The 18,290-nt window shown below is 40.1% G+C and overlaps 2 protein-coding genes across 3 annotated transcripts; one reads left to right on the forward strand and one right to left on the reverse strand.

The window, feature by feature from the left end:
- Window positions 1–320: 320 nt before the first annotated feature.
- On the reverse strand, window positions 321–7,105 carry cab39l1 (calcium binding protein 39, like 1). 2 transcript variants are annotated; one of them, XM_037077303.1, is made up of 10 exons: window positions 6,731–7,105; window positions 6,034–6,178; window positions 5,756–5,920; window positions 5,464–5,582; window positions 4,580–4,748; window positions 4,433–4,492; window positions 4,285–4,350; window positions 4,037–4,180; window positions 3,604–3,834; window positions 321–3,470 (listed from the first exon to the last, which is right to left on the reverse strand). In XM_037077303.1, the coding sequence occupies exons 2-9, from the start codon at window positions 6,145–6,147 to the stop codon at window positions 3,643–3,645; spliced, it is 1,029 nt and encodes a 342-aa protein (XP_036933198.1). In that variant the 5' UTR covers window positions 6,148–6,178; window positions 6,731–7,105; the 3' UTR covers window positions 321–3,470; window positions 3,604–3,642. The 2 variants fall into 2 exon arrangements, with proteins under 2 accessions (XP_036933198.1, XP_036933197.1); XM_037077302.1 differs by having other exon boundaries at window positions 321–3,834.
- A 2,494-nt stretch (window positions 7,106–9,599) lies between these two features.
- phf6 (PHD finger protein 6) lies at window positions 9,600–16,970 on the forward strand. Its single transcript, XM_037076520.1, has 11 exons — window positions 9,600–9,759; window positions 11,986–12,147; window positions 12,561–12,662; window positions 14,140–14,273; window positions 14,373–14,419; window positions 14,532–14,689; window positions 14,812–14,955; window positions 15,065–15,169; window positions 15,271–15,404; window positions 15,887–16,016; window positions 16,142–16,970. The coding sequence occupies exons 2-10, from the start codon at window positions 12,013–12,015 to the stop codon at window positions 16,014–16,016; spliced, it is 1,089 nt and encodes a 362-aa protein (XP_036932415.1). The 5' UTR covers window positions 9,600–9,759; window positions 11,986–12,012; the 3' UTR covers window positions 16,142–16,970.
- Window positions 16,971–18,290: the final 1,320 nt, after the last annotated feature.

The following is an 18,290-nucleotide window of genomic DNA, read 5'->3' on the forward strand; positions in this document are numbered from 1 at the left end:
TCACAACACGGTTGACTGGCTGAATCCCGACTGTAGTGCCGCAGAGTTTGGATCAGCTCCAAACAAAATGTTAAATCATCATTTCATAGTTTTGTCAGGGAAAATGAAAACTGTAATCGAAAAATGATCATTCTCATTCGCAAATAATATCACAGTATTTGTCAAAATAATCACAATATGTTTCCTTATCTTTTTGCCATATTGTGTAACCCTAGTACACTGGTAATAAGTTGAAGTCATCAAACTATATGTACCAATTAGCATTATTAAGGTGGTGTTTTGTCAACAGATGCAACAAAACTAAGAGGAACACAAAAAAATAAATTGCCATAAATTTTTATTTTCATGTATGCTTTCACACTTTTATCCTTTATAAAGTTATGTACACATTATTCGCTCCCATGGTAAATGAAGAAAATATCCAGAGTGTGGAAAGAGAAGGGGGAAAAAAAAAGAAAGGCAACAGAGTAAAAAAGTAAAGCACAACAAATATTTAAACACAAAACTCTAAATCATGAAATATATACTACTGATCTTAAGGAATTTGTGTAAATGTCTACATAGTATTGCCAGTGATTTATTTATATAATCATAATTAGAGGTAGGGTCATAGAGACATTAAATGCTTCTTGTGCAACCAATTTAAAGTGTCAATGGTTGCCAACAGCGCCCTCCACTGGAATGACTGTGTACAGCAAGTCCTTCTCAAAGTGCACGTCATGACTGGACTCAAATTTCCACAAAGTTCGTATCCACATTTAGAAACCAAATCACATTTGGATTATTTCTTTTAAAAATGGATGTCATTTTGTTACAAAACAGTCTAGTAATCTTGGGTATTAATACAGAAGAGAGACTGTTATGTAACCTCAGTTTGTCAGCCGGCTGCACGTTTGTTGGTGCTCATGGAGGAAGGAAGGAATAGTGACGACCGTCAATGTGGGCTCAGTCCAATGTGTTCGTATAGTTTTCACAATAAATAACCACAAAGGAGTTGAGACAAACTTTCTTTCATTAACTGAGCACATGACAGTGCACTGTGCGCAGGACTTCAGTTATTTTAGTGTACCACAGCACATTTACCAAATTACTCAATGGTTACATAAAGGCCTGATGTTGGTCTTGTGACTACTTGGTGCAGAGAACCAAACAGCTTTTTTTTAAAATGCCAATTAACAACAACTGAATAACTACTGACCATTTTTTGTTGATCTGTGTTAAAATCTAGATCGACACTGAAACTTTGAGATGGAATCACAATGCAGTCTGTGATAAAGCTACACTACACTAGATGGAGGTGTGAGAAGTTATCTAGTAATGCATTTGGGACTTGACATGTACATTTTCACTCTTTTCATTCATATTGACTTTGGTTTAAAAACAAATTAAGAGGTCTGGAATTTTTTACATAATAATCATTATGATCCATTAAATGTCTTTAAATAAGGCAACGTTCATTACAAGGTACCACACTGCAATTCATTATGAATTAACATTTGTGTGGCACCACACAATGAAATATTTCAGTTTAAAAATCTAGTTTTCCATCGTGAAAACCAGGTCGCAGTCCCTGTTCAAGTTTGAACATATACACCCAGTTTCGGCATGCATTCAAACAAACCACTGTTGTGTATTTTAAACTGTCAAACAAAATATTTTAGAGAGAGGAAAGGAAAGAGAACACAGCATTTGCAAACTCAAATCCCATGAGGTATATAACTAGAAGACTGTGTGGACAGACAACATACTTCTTGAAATCCCTAAAAAGCCATTTCAGTGACAATGGCAAAAGTAAGGCAATTATTTCAACCGAAGTCTTTTAAAGAAGTACAACTAATCAGTGATGCATGTTAGGAACTCAATAAATTCAGTGCTAGTCATCCGAAACAAACTCATTCTTGTTTACACAGTGCATGTGGGTATTATCTGATAGAGTGTGCTTTATGATGCATCACAGGCATGTTGCAGTGTGCTCTTTTAAAATTGCATCAGAACCAAAGACAAGAACATATTACTTACAATCCTGTGTTTGTTTTAGCATCCAGCTTACTCCAAGTCTCTTGAAGCTCAGAGTTCCCAAATTAAATTTGAAAATACATCATTTACAGCCTTTTTTAGCTCAAATCTTCACAATTGCTGCTATGCTATAAGCGATGGTGCGCATCCTTTCTGAAGTGGGTAGACAAGCTTGACCGTGCACTGAAGGTGTGAATAATATCTTTTAGAATCAGTCTGGGAACTCAGAGCTTCTGAAGTCTTGGATTGTGGAAATGTTCTCCTTCACATCTACTTCAGTAGTGTAGGAGACTGCTGCAATGCAGATTTGTTGTGAAGCTCTAGAAATGTTTTGTGGACTACAAGACGTCACCTGACTTTCCACCAGTAGTTAAAGACTGAAGTGAATTTTTTGGGTGAGCTTATCCTTCAAGATGATTCAGTTTAGTTTTAAAATTTTCCAGACAAATAAAACAGCCGAATTCTCTAAATCAAGCCAATATGGATATAACAGATACACTGTGTCACATACTTCTGATGCATCTTATGGGCAACACCTCTGAGTAAACTGCAACATTGTAAGGAGAAATGCCCAAGATGGCATACGTCAAGTAGTTTAAATCCTCATGAATTAAGTGTTGGTTAAATCACTGTTTAAAATGAATCCTTGCAGTCTGTGCTCAGTATTTGAGGATGAAATGGACTGCTCCTAGTGAGATCAATCTGTACATCCTGGCTGTCCGTTCTAGCGGTGAATGGAAGGCTGGTACCCTGCAGCATTATCTGATGCCTTGTTTCTATTTCAGTCATGGAAGCCTCACTGAGCGCAGCCTCAAAATCACAGCACAATTAATTGATTCCTCTATGGTTTTGATTTTCTCTTCCTGTGCCAGCTAATGCATTGGGCGAGTACAGCACTGCAGGATCATTCATGACCTCTGTAACCCCACACGCAGCCAAAGGCCTAATAACTACACATTAATCACCAAAACGTTATGTGCTGACCGAGCCAATACAATCGGATGTCACTCTGCCAAAGCCGGATTTCTAAAGATCATTTGAAGTCCCCGTATAACACAACAGTTCACAATAAGGCAAAAAACCAACGCTATGCAATTAGTGAGGCTAAACAATGTTCAGAGAGGAGAGTTACTGTATGTTTTAAACTGTTTACCATGAAGGTACATTAGAAAAATAATATATTCCTCAGCTTTTTAATCTCTAAAATATAGACAAGTTTCTGACAGACTGTTAACAACATCTCAGAGCTAACGTTGGCTATGTTGGGTCGACTTTTCTGTTATTCTACGGTCTCTGCCAGCAACAAAGTATGTGGAAGGGTAACAGTTTAAAGGTCCAACATTACACAAACAGACTAAATGCATTTCATTATCACTAAAGAAGAAGCACTATGGTTTAAATAACAGTTCTTGGCCCACTCAAGTTGCTGGATGGAAATCACCTCCGCATCCGCACTAAAAAAAAAAAAAAAACAGTAAGTGACGGAAGAAATCTTTTTTTCCTATATTTTGTAGTTAATATTAAATCTTAACGAAGCACGTCTTTGAGACTCTCTCCTAGCCCTCTGCAGCTCCAGCCACCACCTACACTGTCTACCACCTGATAGAGCAGTCGTCCCCGCCGAACCTAAGCATCCTCCGCTGCTGTGGGCCTTTTCAGGTCCCGGATCTGCTTTATCAGATAGTTCTTCTCATCACAGAACTGCTCATCCTCTGCTCTGTCCGTCTGGAAGTGGCTCAGGAACTCCACGAGTTTGGTCTGGTTCTTCAGCAGTATGTCCAGCACTGGCTGAGTCTTGTTGGGGTTTGCAACGAATACCTTTTAAAAATAGGATAGAGACATTATCCGAACTGACAAATTAAAGAGTTTTATCCTAAAATCAGATCACGACTTAAGACAGAACTTCCATTTACAAAACCTCTTTCGATATTTCAAAATAATCATCAAGCAAATTTCTTCCAAAAAGATATGTCACACTTCAAGCTCAGCAAGTAATAAACAAGTTTTTTTTTTAGCACACCTTGAAGACATGGAACGCTTCAAACTGGATGTTACGGCTGTTGTCTCTCAGCATGTTCATCATCAGCTTCAAGTTCTCTGCCCGACTGATGTATTTTGTCATGACAGTGAAGTTGTGTCTATCCAAGAGTAGTTCCCCAAGGAGCTGAAAAATTATACAGACTTAAATAAAAACCTTGTTAAATTCAACACACAATCCAGCAAAGTGAGCACACTGATCTTTATTTGACAGGGCACTGGAGCTTTTACCTTCAAAGACTGTCGTTTGGTGACGTAGTTGTCGGAATGCAGAAGCTTCTCGTATTCTGTAAAGACCTGACAGACATTTTAAAAGTATGTTAGGTGCAGTATGAGCATTCTTTGAATTCAAGATCAAACTCTGTGTGAGAAAACTCACCCTGTCATAATTGTTCTCCAGGAAATCTGCACACATAATCTTGTGTCTTGTGAGGAGATCCTGAGAAGGAACAGAAGACACCAAGAAATTAGATACAAACTGTTATTTTGAAGATACTGGAAACAAGAAGAAAATGTGGCAGTGTACCTTGAAAGAAGCAAATGCATCTGAGGCAATGTCAAAGGTTGAGAGCTCCACGTAGCGGAAGAAGTAGTAGAACTCCTCAGAGAAGAGCACCGTCCGGGCCAAAGGCTCGTGACGCAGGCACTCTCTCAGCATCATTCCACAGTTCAGAGCTACTTCTGCACTCTCATATCTGCACAGGTTAATACATGTCGGGTCAAGTCATTTATTGCCAGTTATATAACAAACACTGCAGATGTAACACAATCAAAAATAGCAAATAATCAAAACACTTCAAATGAATCTACTAATAAATGTGTATTTGCACCGATGACGCTAGATCTCTAGGTCTTATTTTCCATGTTGAAGTATTTTTGCAAAGCAGGAAGGTATCTATGCAGCTGAAAAATAATCTCTCACATCGACATTAAATGTCAGGTTCAGATGTTCCTCTCTGAAAATCAAATTGACTCTTTTTAGACTTGACATTTTGGAACAAAGTTCAATAACATAGCAGGACAAATTCATTCCAAAAAGGGCAACTGGTGATCCCCTGACAGCTGCCTCAGCCGACCATAATGCCGTGCAGCCGTGAGACTCACTGCTCTCCGAGTAGGCAGGATGACTCAGTTTTTAAGAGCTAATCAGCTGTACTAGCACTCTTCATCTACATGTATAACCCAAAGGTGAGTGCGACATGTTCACGCTCGTTCGTAGGGGAGTTGTTGAAACACATACCGTGTAATGTAGAAAATCACGAGGCATGTTGAAGGAAGGTGTTTTCACCCAAAAAGAAATTTCACCCAAAAGAGTATCCGAGGACAGACTTAACTTTAATATGACTGCAGCTGTAAAGTGTACACATCAAACATGTTATAAAATACTGAATTCAGGTAGCCTGAACCTACCCTTTCAAAAGCATGAAGAGGATCTGTGGGTGTGTAGAGATATATTCTACGGTTGGTGTACGAGTGCCAATCTGCCGTCTCACAATGTTGCTGAACAAATGAACCACATCCTTCTTCCCCTTAAAAAAAAAAGCAGTCAGACAGCTGAATGACTGACTGGGTGCTGATGATATGCAGAGACATTTTTGCTTTCGGCACAGATGCACACACACTCACACTGACAATTTGCTACACAAAGTGATCAATACTTTTTGCATGCGTAAAGTGAAATAAAATAAAAAAATCACCCCACCTCAAAATCAATCCGTTGCAGGTTTGCAATGAGAGCAATGAGGAGGTTGGAGTTGTACAGCTCCTGTGCAAGCTGAGCCACTGCTTCAGTCTGAGGCTCTTTGTCACCTGTTCCACTGAGTATTTCCTTCAGTGAAGCCAGATTTTTGGATGCCTCCTCTGCAACCTGAATTGTGAAAGGACAGTTAACGACTCAGACCATGATTTATTGTAATAAAAATTAATAAATAAGAGCCACATTGAAATCATAAGACAGTAAAAAGAGGAAACCGTGCTGACCTTCTCACACTTTTTGCTGTCTGCGGCATCCAGCTTTTCCATATATGCCACATTCTCCTTCAGGCTCCTTACTATTTCAGCCGGACTCTTCTGTGACTTCCCAAAAAAAGGCATAGCTGAAGACTGGTAATCCAAGCCCAAGTCTCTGAAGAGATAAAACAGAGTTTCAAACAACTATACTACTACTATAAAGCAATTCGACTTCCTGTAGCGCTTTGCATCAGGAAATGACAGTAAAGCTCTCACCTGAAGGGATCAAGGATAGAACAAAGTTAGTTACACTGTCGACACGTAAAAACACACTACTGAGCTCCAGCTTTAAAGGCCAGAACAGCACGAATAGCTAGCTAACAGTGCTAACGTCACATTAGAAAGTTTTCAAAGATATGCGGGTACAGTACCGCTGCAGTGACACGTTGGGTTTGCCCTTTGTTATATCATTTCTCAGAGTTAAGTCCAGACCGAATAAAAAGGCTAGTAAAAGCGACCTTTCTAATCGGAACGACGTTGTAACACACTTAAAGTTTTTTTTAAAAAATGTTAACGTACAGCAAAGTTGAGCTAGCTTGTGAACTAGTTAGCAGAAAATTAGCGAGAAATTAGCCAACAAGGGTCAGTAACGTGGACAGCAAGTGCCGTGGAAACACACACATAACAAACACTGTTGAAATATTCAGCTCGTCCTGTCAAGACTCACCGAGTGAACTGTAGTTCTGAAGCTGAAGGAGGCTCGGTGGCTAAAGGTTAGCTACCAGGCTAGCAAGTTGTCTCCACTTTCTTTTCCACTGTAGCGCTGCTCTGAACTGTCTGTAGTGTTATCTCAGATCGGTGGCTGTAGCTGCCTAGCGTGTATTAAATGTAGCTACAAGTTGCTCAAACGGTCGACCTTCATATCTGTGATATTTCATGTAAATCTCTCTACTCGTGACCGTCTGTCACCTAACTTGCTAGCTGCCTAGTTGTAGAGAGCGAGTTGCTGGGCTGGCCTGTCTGACAACTTCATTTCCCTGTTCTCTTCTGTTGAAACTCCCGTCCTCTCCTCATCCCGGGGACACTGGGCGGGTATGTTTTGCTTTACACGATGACTGACACCAACTTGAGCCAATCGTTTTGACCGAAGTGAAGCTGTGGAAACGCCCTCTCCGCTGTAAGGTGCGCATGTTTCAAGGCTCGCGTGACTCTTGTGGGTGGACAGATCAGAGGCCTCGCGGGAAGCCCCCTCTGCCGGACTACCCCGTAACTGTAATCAAGTGCATCTAAATTCTCGCGAAAAGACACGGAGAGTAAGTTGTGTTCAATAATATTAATGATTTCAGACAGCCTTTTTAATCTCATCTGAATGGAATTTTACATCTGTAAACGTCGTCAAATGAAACTAATCATTTGAAAAGCACAGGTCATTATATAGACTTATTAGTATTTTTACTTATTACTTATAATTAGACTTATTAGGTTTATTAATAATCTGTTATTCAATATTTCTTATTCTCTTACTTGGAGTTGATAAAAGATATCATCTTAATTCATCTAAATAATGTAATCTGATTCAAACAATCATCAGGATTAAATATAAATACATGATATAGATTCTGTCATGTCATCTTTGTTTTACTTTGTGATAGATAGATAGATAGATAGATAGATAGATAGATAGATAGATAGATAGATAGATAGATAGATAGATAGATAGATAGATAGATAGAGCCTATTCTTATAATACGCTAAATAGTTTAACCATGTTGAACACTTTCAGGCCTTATATTTCTCATATGATGCCCATATCATTAAACATCCACTATTATGCTTCCTACACAGTTGATGGCAGACATTGTGGGCTGAAACCAGCCTTCAGCATCCTCCAAACAGAAATCCAAGCCAGATGTTGAAAAATATATGAGAAGCAGCAGAGGGCTTGTGCTCATTATGTCATATTATGCATCCCTGTGTTGTAATGCAAAAAGCTTTAAAATTCTGAATTGCAAACAAGCTAATAAATGCTATCCATTTCCTTGGATCTCATTTTACAAGTGTGACTTAAACTGAGTTACATGTGGTGCTTTGTGATGAGCCACTACTGTTCAGGTAGTGCCACACACAGAGGGGGTGACTGCCTTGCTCTGACTGTCCTGCCTCTCACAACCTTAAGCCTTTCTGGAGGATAATAATGTTCTTCACAGAACGCAGGAAGCATTGAAATTGGCCACAATGTAATAACTGCTGTCAGTGACATATGGATGTTATTGTCGACTCACTTGATAAAAAGCAACACAGTGCTGCAATCTTTCTGTCCACAACTTCTGATATCATTGATCATAACACTGTTAAATAAGGTGTTTTTCATTGGTTATGATGAATATTTTTACATCATAACCATTGTTGCCAGTGGCTTCAACTCAAGTCCAAAATTGTTGATCAAGTGCTCCACAAGGATCAATGTAATGCCCCTTGGTAATTAATCTATATACATCAAATTATGTTGATTTTACAACTTAGTACTATAATGCCCTGTTTTATGCTGTCAATGGCTTTATCTTACCTGTTGAAGATCAAAGCTTTGCTAATGGGCTGATACGTCCCTGTAAAATTATAAGGGCCCCTCAAAGAGAAGGCTTCTATTTTAAAGCAACATCATGTAGAAATTGGCATTTTATGTGATTTGGCACCCCCACAATTGAGTGCAACACCAGTGTCATGAATAAGAAGGTCTGGAGGATTTGTCAGACGTAAAGCGGACACACCCCCAGTGTTTCAATTCAGAGAATACTGTACATTTTATTAATTGTTATTATTTTTTTGGTCATTCAAATGACCAATGGTCTGGTGCTTAATAAAACATATGTCTGTGATGTGAGAGAATTAGAATCTTGTTACTGCTTCATAGGAACTTTAAAATAAACAATTTTGCTTTAAGTTACGTACCTAATCTGGACTGGCATATAAATGCACAAATGTGTAATGAAACTCAGCCATATTTATCTTTTCAATGATAGGCTGTTCTCAGAGGAAAATAAGGTCCCTGGTTGGAAGCTAGAAAGGTGGCAGGGCCTGCCACATATAAACAAAGTCAAACTGTATGTGTTGTCCTTTAAAATGAGTTTGTGCATTCAGTTCTGTTATTCAGTCAACAAAGAGAGTTTGTTTATTTAGTAAATTAGTCAAAGCAGATCACTCTATTCACATTAAAATGTCCACCCCAAAACTACATAGTGCACCTTTAAACAAATACCCAAAACTTTCCTCACACTGACCGTTGACAGGGTCTCTTGGGGACACTTGTTTCATGTTTTTGTTGTTGTTGTGTTTTTTGTATCAAATATGTCTTAAAATCCCCAACTACTCATATTTTCACTGGTCTGACATAACAACACAGTGTTAGATCAACCCTGCCCGCCCTTTCGTAATACCTGCTTTGGGGGATCTCGATACTTCAGAACTGAAGTAATTGTCATGATCTATTTTCGTAAAGCACTTTCGTTTCCTACATTTTCTGACCTCCTGCATCTTTTCACGTTTGAATCATCGCAGAAACGGTGGCTCAACCGGACTCTTATTCTGAAAGCCTCACCAGGAAGTCCCGCTCTCTAGCACACGGCAGCTAGCTTGATGCTAGTGTGTGTGTGTGAAAACCTCACGATCAGTTCTGAAGGACGGAAAGAAACACAGCCACTGCTCGGAACACTTTTCCATCTCTTCGACCGTCTCGGTGCCGAGAGATAATATCAGCAGGTAAGATGTGAGCTGTGTACCCGCGGCTGGATGTTAGCCGCGCTGTTTTATGGCCTATTGTCGTTTGGGGCCGTATTGCTGGCGTACAAGCTGAGCTGCTCTCTTTTCACAGGGATACATCACGTATGGCGCTCTTTACTTCGAAACGGTTTGCGAAGACCCGCGCCTGTCATGATAATTTCCCACATTTAAAGGGAAATATTCGCTTGTTTTTCGGGTTTCAGTAGAAACACAATGTCGAAGAGTCACATTTTCCTGCCATCGACCTTTATTTTCCCTCATGAAAAGGCCTTGTGAGAGGTTTCGGGGCGTTGAGATGTTCATAGTGGAAATTGTTTTCAGTTATAGCTAGTTTAGTGGAGAAAGAGACACACACCCCCTTTAATTCAAAACTTTGGAAGAGAAATTTGAAGCACTTTTTGTGTCCCCCTTGTTCTCGGCACAAATGAACCACAACCTCGCCATGTAGTGAGGGATTGTGTTATGGGAGACTGTGAGTGAGGAGCAGAGGGTGAAATAAAGGATATTTGGTGTTATTTACCCGGGCAGTATTGTGTGTTTTCACGCTGGCTCCGCTGCTGTTGCCGCCGCAGTGAAATCCTGGCCCTGCTATCATGGCTGTAATGGCTCTATCAAGGCGTCGCAGCATACTGCTATTGTGATTTTTTTTGTTGGCTTTTTAAAACACCCACTTTCGTTTTTGGACTGTTTAGGATGGAATAGATCTTTTTAATCCTCGTATTTTATGCATGTGTGGCGCCTCCAGTGCAATATGGACAGCATCAAATCTCAGCAAATGACAACATACATTTGGAGGTATGATCTTCTCCTCTCAACAATACAGTGTTGCATGATATATATATATATATAAATATAAATATTTCTTTTTTAATAATTTACATTTAAACTTAATGAAGATGCAGCTGAAAAAGATACAGTGACAATATTCACATTTAAATCATCACAGCTGGCTCCTGGTCATGGGTATGTCTTCACTGCTCATCACAACAGGCAGTCTAAAATAGCAGATTTCTACTGAATAATGTTGTTTTTTTTACAGATCAGGATGTTTTCAAGATGTGACAGACGACATGTGGCAGAATTCAGGAGCAGGCCGTGTATGCTAAATAGGAAACATGTTGCATCATTTTCACAGAAACTAGTCATGAGGGGGTTGTGTGTGATTAAAAGTAGCCCCTACGTGCAGGTTAAATGGGCTGAATCACATCTGATCCACAGTCCTGCTGCTGATTCACCTCCCTGTTCCTGATAAATCTGATTTAGATCTGGAATGACTGGTGAATGTTGTTAATTGCCAGCCCGCTTTGTGCCGATGTTGCCTGCAATTGTTCCATGATGAAACAAAAACAATGTTATTGATCACCCCCCCTCACAAAATACTGCCATTGGTGAGCAATTTTAGCACACACTTTTTTTTTTTTTTTTTTGTATTCTGGCCATAGTAAACTTATTGTTAAGTGTTGAGCTGCGATCTTGCAACAAACGGTGTAGGCCCCATGTGTGATTCATCAGAGCCAGGAGTGTTTAAGGACACTCTTGTTACTTTTGCTGCTCTGTTCTGGAGTTACTTGCAGCAGTAGTTGAGTCAAAGTTTTGTTTCCAGCTGTTTCTGGGAAAGAGTTTCTAATGGCTCCTGTCCAAAAGGTTTTATTCATTATTTCACAATGCTCACATTTAGTCAGTGAAATAACTTTTTTTTTTTTTTTTTTACAGAACACAGTTTTACTCTTAAATAATTAAATCTGTAAGGGATGTTTGATTACACCGGCTAACCTCATTTAAATGTTTATCCCAAGTTATGAACACATTAACAACAAAACACAATATTCACAATACATTACTGCTAAGATGTTGGGCCGTCATTTTCATTATTCATGTCATCTATATTGCCAAGGATTCTGGGTGTCACCATATATGTTGCTTGCATTAGAAGTCTTATGGCATCTAGATTGAATCAGATAGGAGATGTGATTATAGGATGGCTATATGATGAATGTATTGATGTGTATGAAAACTGTTTTAAGGATATTGTTGATGACATGGTAATGTATTGTTACTTGATGATTGAGTGAACAATATATATATTTTTTTTTATCGGTGCTTAATTTACATCTATTTTAAAGGATGAATCAGCCTATGCAACACAAGATTATCTTGTTAGTCTGAACTGAAAATGTTTTTGGTGTTTTCGTTTTGCTCTTTCAGTCGAGGCAAACAGAAAAGCCTACGGTCATGTCAGGACAGAGGAAAGGAACGGCAGCAGCGCGGCTGCCTAAATGTGCCTTCTGCAGAACCAACCGTGACAAGGAGTGTGGGCAGCTGCTAATGTCGGACAGCCAGAAGGTGGCAGCCCACCACAAGTGCATGGTGAGGGGAGCACATTGTTCTCAACCCAAGACAGACTCAAGACAGAGTCATGCATACTTGCAGCCCTTAGGAAAATGTGTAGAATACAGTAAAGCCAGGGATTGTGAAATTTGTGAACGCCAGAGGGGGAAGCGTACAAAATATTGCATTTTATAAGGCAAAAAGGGGGGGAAAAATATTAAACTAGACAAGGTAAATGTGTTTAGCAGAAGCAATTGATTTATCCACGAATTGTAAATATATCACTATGAAATCAGCTTTGAAGCCTGGAAAACACTGGAGATCCTGATGTTACTGTGGAAGATGGTGTATCAGCAGTAATCAAGGGAAATTAAAATGAAGACATTGTACATACCATCGTCATCATTAGACTGCACAAACAAATTTATATTTTTTCTAAATGTCCTCTGCAGCTCTTCTCCTCCGCCCTGGTCACATCTCACTCAGACAGTGAAAACATCGGAGGATTTTCCATTGAGGATGTGAAAAAAGAAATCAAGAGGGGAAATAAATTGGTAGGTACCCACTTTTTATTCTCAGCAAAGAGGGAGTGTTACATGGCCGGCAGACTGGCATTGAGATATTAATAACCAAATCTTAACAGAAGCGTTTCAGCTCGTCCGGCCCATGAGATTTTGTTTTTTACATGTAGACTGAACAGGTTGTGGCTCATTTCCTTAATCTGAAAACTATTGAATAAGGTGAGGTTCTCACTTTGGCAATGTGTATGTATAGTGGCCTCAATTCTAAGCGTCATGGCTGGCTGAAACCAGGCCCTGCTCGTCACCTGCCCAAGACCATCCCACGATGAAGCATTGTCGTGGCAGCATCATGCCTTGGGGGTGTTTTTCAGCAGCAGGAACTAGGCGACTGGTAAGGGTTGAGGGAAGGCTGATTGGAGCAAAGTTTGGAGATACCCTTAATGAAAAACTGGTCAAGAGCACCCAGGAGCTCAGACTGGGCCAAAGGTTCACCTTCCAACAGGACAATGAGCCGAAGCACACAGCCAAGACAACACAGGATTGGCTTCGGGACAACTTTGTGAATGTCCTTGAGTTTCCCAGCCAGAGCCCTGACTTGAACCCAATCAGACATCTCTGGAGAGACCTGATAATTGCTGTCCACAGACTGTCCCCATCCAACCTGATGGAGCTTGAGAGGATCTGCAGAGAAGAATGGCAGAAAATCCCCAAATCCAGGTGTGCAAAGCTTGTCGCATCATACCCAAGGAGACTCGATGCTGTAATCGCTTTTCAACTAAGTACTGAGTAAAGGGTCTGAATACTTATGTAAATGTGAGTTGAATGTCAGTTTTTCCTTTTTAAATGAATTTGAAAAATGTTCTAAAATTCTGTTTCTGCTTTGTCCATGTGATGTACTGAGTTTTGTTTGATGAGGGAAAAAAATACTTTAAACAATTTCAGCATAATGCTGCAACACAATAAAATGTGAAACGGGAAGGAGTCGGAATGCTTTCTGAATGCACTGTACACGGTATGTGTGTAAGCAGTGGTGCTCACTGTAAGACTGAGATGCTCTTCTATGTGTTTTTTTTCCTGTGAAATTCAGAGGAATGTTGCACTGAAATGCAGTTTAATCTCATTGGCTAGATGCTAACAATTCATTCGTATCGGTAATGCTTTTTTGCATAAATTGTTGAAGTCTATTATTATCAGGCTTTTGTCTGTAACATCTTTCCTGCTGAATTTAATTTCTTTTCCTCCTGCAACAATCACATTTCCCCACAGGGATGATCATATTATATCTATTTGCATATGGCCATTCAGACAGTTGTGCCTGTCAGCGCCTCATGAGAGAAATAATTATGCAGAGCCACATTGTGATCACATTTGACATTAGTAATAGACAAATCACAATACAAATTGCAAGCTATTTTGAATGAGGTGGAGTTGCATGTGCTTGTCTTTAAAAAAGAAAGAAAGAAATAAAGGAATTTAATAAATATGTAGATGTGTTTCTTTCTTCTCGTAGATGTGTTCTTCATGTCACCGACCGGGCGCTACTATCGGCTGTGATGTGAAGACGTGCCGGAGGACGTATCACTATTACTGTGCTGTGAAGGATAAAGCCCAGATCAAAGAGAATCCCTCACAAGGGATTTACCTGTAAGGCCCTTTACATCTGGAATCCTCTGCTATAAATAAAGACATTTGTCATTAATGTCTAAGTACATTGAAATGCATTTGTTTTGGTCCTGAACACAGCGTTTACTGTCGCAAACACCGTGATGCTTCTCAGGATGGCATTCAAGGTAAAGTGAGCTTTAATATCTGTTGTACCACGAGGCTACATGCTGTCATACTCAAGATGACGATTGTCTCTATCAGTTAGAATCTGGTGTAATGTAAATTCTTATACCACAGATGAAGAAGGAGGTGTGGAGGATTCAGACTCTTCGCCTCCACAAAGTAGAGGCAGAGGGAGATTTGAGAAGGGTAGAGCTAAGGCCGGCTCTCGTGGCCAGTCGGAAGACTCCCGCTCCTCCACCTCACAGGCTGCAGACGAGGAGAGCTCCTCCCATGTAAGGCAGCACCATCTGTCCACAAATGAAATTGCTGAAATTTACTTGAGTGGTCTGTTGGCTCTGCGTGGCCTATTGTTTTTGACTTTTTGACATGACCTCTTGTTTTATGTGTGATCTAGCGGGACAGGTCACCTCTGCGGGCCAGCCCAGGAGACGGCGGCCAGCGTTGTGGCTTTTGTCATGCTGGCGATGAAGAGAATCAAACGAGAGGCATGCTTCACACCGACAACTCCAAAAAAGTGGCCGCGCACTACAAGTGCATGGTAAGATTGGGGTGTGTGTGTGTGAAATTCTATTGATGAACACTTTGTTGTAATTGTGCATTTAAAGTACTACCACTTGCATCTGTCTATAATTTGTGATCCCTTCCAGCTTTTTTCATCGGGGACGGTGCAGCTGACCACTACATCACGGGCTGAATTTGGGAACTTTGATGTGAAAACAGTTATCCAGGAAATTAAAAGGGGGAAAAGAATGGTAGGAAGATTTGTCAAACAGGAGTTGTCAAAACCTTGTAGGAGTTGAAATACAACGCGTCATTTTTTTGCCTAAATAATTTCGGCTTTGTTGTTTTCCAGAAATGCACGCTCTGCACTCAGCTGGGTGCCACCATTGGGTGTGAAATCAAGGCATGTGTGAAGACCTACCACTACCACTGCGGCCTTCAGGACAAAGCCAAGTACATTGAAAACATGGCGCGTGGCATCTACAAGTGAGCGCAACACTTTTCCTTTAACAATAAAGGCCCTTGCTCTATAGTGTTTGACATATAAACATGTGAACACCATTATTTGTAAAACATTACCTGATTCAGAGAAAATTGTAGACATGTTCATCTCAGGCAGGATCACAGCTCTTATATGGTCCCCTTTCAAAGACTGCTTTTGTCGGAATGATTTGTAGTTATGTTTTTGTTATCTCACATGCTGTATGTATGGCTCATAGAGGTGAGGACAAACGGACAAACCCAAGCCACATCCCACCACATTACAATTAAGCATGAAAATAATAAATACAGTAAGTGAGGTTTAAAGACTGTATGGAGTGGTTTTGCATTGTTGTTGAGTCAGTCCCCCCTTTTTTCACTACTCTACTGATCAACAGTCGGCTGACCTTACACTTTAAACCTCACTCACAGTATTTTTTTATTTACAAACTCTCCTGTATGTGTGTCTTTGTTTTTTTCTTTTTTAGACTATACTGTAAGAACCACAGTGGTAACGAGGAGCGGGACGAGGAAGATGAAGAACGAGAGAATCGCAGTAGGGAGAGGGCAGCAATTGATCATGGTGGAACACCGTCAATGCAAGTGAATGGCAACTAGGTACGTTTATTTGAGGTTGTGGTATTGCTAAACCTCAAAATGTCTACATTTGAATGTCAGACATGAGGTTGCATCACCAGAGCTATTCCAAAAAGAAGAGTTTAACTAATGTCCTGTTATTTCAGTTTGGCCTGCTGGATGTGACGTGGGGTGAAAATGGAAGAACTCAAAGACGAGGGAGCGATATTTTTTTATACTAAATCTTAGCCTACTCACAATGCCGTGGTCTACAAGCTCCCACAAGCCCTTCACATGGCTTCTTCCAGTAAATGGACATGATGTCCTGATGCGCTGCAGACGACATCTTCATGAGACCCTGTGTGAGTTGGCTGGATGAGCTTTTCACAGGCTGATGGTACTCTGCAGAGCACTGGATTGCTGCAGGATCCTGAACAGTCATGTCCAGTCTTTCCCAAGAGTCAGCTATGGGTTCAGTTTCAAATAAGTGTATTGTTGCTGTTGTTAAGAGCTGATGGACAGATGTTTTGTTGCTCACTGCCCATGTCCCCCACAGGTTACATAACCCACACTTGCTGAAATCGACACATTCTTGCTCTTCCTTAGCTTCTAAAGGACTCACTTTTAAGAGGGGTCTGTTTGTTACTCGTCTCTCTATCAAGTTGTGCAGTTTGATTACTTTGTTTCTGTAATCATGTCTTAATACTCTTTTGATGTTAGCCTTTCTTTCTTGATATGTAATATTTTGCTACTGTATTATCATCATGAGTAATTTTGAATATCTGGATTTCAAACAGTCACGATTACAAGTTTTGCCAGCATGCACTTGGATTTTTCCACTGTTGAAGGTGGTGTTTTTTTATTTAGTGGCTAAAGGGCAAAAGTAGAGCTCTTTAGAAGAGTTGGCTTGACTTTGTTTGATGTACTGTTACTTGTATCTCCAAAAATGTATCCATTAATGATTGGAAATAGAAGATTTTATTTTACACATTTTAATGGGTGAATTGAGTCTTTCATGTGTCCATATGGTCCTCAAAACACAAAGCAGTATTCATGGTGGGTTACAGGGTGTAGATTTCTGGTGAGGTCAGAAGAGTGAGGAATGTCGCGCAGCTGTGGCTGCAGTGTCAGGAGGTCAGACCGGTAGCTGTACATGCTCCGTCAACAGAGAGGCTCAACATGCTCACACTCAGTGTACAAATCATATGCATGTGAAAGCCTTTATATGGTATATGTTGATAATAAAGATGTTGATAGTGCTTAGAGTAAAGTCTCAAAGCCGCTGTAAGCATTGTCGTCGTTTTAGCTAACTTCCTGTCTGTTTCGCAGTTATTAATGCTCTCCCTCACCTGTTTGTCACTGTGTGAAGGTGGAGTGGTAATAACCAGACACGACAGCAAACGAGAGGATCCTGCTCTCATTAGTAGACAGGACTTCCTTTTACTTTTTAGTTATCTGTCCTGATTGGATGAAGTGGGTATACCTAAAATGTGTTTTCTCTTTTACTGCATGAACAGGAGGAGGAGAGACATGGGTTACTGACAAAAGACAATGGATAACCGTTGGAATACAGAGCTGTTAAGACTTAATTTAATCAAAGTATCACTTACAGCATCTTTCATGTTGATGCAGCTAATCTCAGAAGTCACAAACAACTATGTAAGATATACATATTAATGGTAAAACCATAACTAAACAGGTAAGATTTTAACAGTATTACACGGCTTATTACTGTGGCCTAGCCACTAAAGGGGCACATGGAGGCAAGCAATAATCATTTGTTCATCCTAATAACCTGATTGTTTTGGATTAAAAAGTGGATTTGTCCTCAGCCCTTATCAACCTGACTGCAGCAGCGATCTGTGGAACTGACTTCCACTGTCAGGTGTTAATGTACTGTAATGCTGACTGCAGACTGGAGCTGGAGAGGAAATGTATTTTAATTCATGAGGAGAGGGTGAAAAGTAGAGAGAGAACCGGGGTCTCTGGTGAGTGCTGTTTTCAGTCAGCGTTGACTTGATTATAAACACACATAGGAAGACAAACCCTTGGTGTTTGCTGTTGGTTGCTAACTCTGTCCTATGGCTTGTGTACTGTCTGGCTAGTTTGACAAACACTGCTGAGTAAGGAAAATAAACACAAATGATCCTGCGTTCAAATTTGCTTTGCGGGTGGTGAATTCACCACTAAACAACCACCACTGCAGATAAAATCTAAGACAGGTCTCAGGAGCAAATGTTCACTGATGAGGATCATGCTTTTTATGTTTCATTCACAATAAGTTTAGAGTCTCCTTGGCTAACTTCACTATTCAAA

Source organism: Acanthopagrus latus, chromosome 18 (assembly GCF_904848185.1).
Source record: "Acanthopagrus latus isolate v.2019 chromosome 18, fAcaLat1.1, whole genome shotgun sequence".
In the NCBI taxonomy this organism is placed as follows: domain Eukaryota; kingdom Metazoa; phylum Chordata; class Actinopteri; order Spariformes; family Sparidae; genus Acanthopagrus; species Acanthopagrus latus.

Coding starts and splice junctions, on each gene's coding strand:
- cab39l1 (XM_037077303.1), bottom strand. CDS start 6,147: ATGCCTTTTTTTGGGAAGTCACAGAAGAGTCCGGCTGAAATAGTAAGG. Junction 5,921..6,033: donor ACAGCAAAAAGTGTGAGAAG/GTCAGCACGGTT, acceptor TTCACAATTCAG/GTTGCAGAGGAGGCATCCAA. Junction 4,493..4,579: donor ATGCATTTGCTTCTTTCAAG/GTACACTGCCAC, acceptor GTTCCTTCTCAG/GATCTCCTCACAAGACACAA.
- phf6 (XM_037076520.1), top strand. CDS start 12,013: ATGTCAGGACAGAGGAAAGGAACGGCAGCAGCGCGGCTGCCTAAATGT. Junction 14,274..14,372: donor CCCTCACAAGGGATTTACCT/GTAAGGCCCTTT, acceptor TCCTGAACACAG/CGTTTACTGTCGCAAACACC. Junction 14,956..15,064: donor CCGCGCACTACAAGTGCATG/GTAAGATTGGGG, acceptor GATCCCTTCCAG/CTTTTTTCATCGGGGACGGT.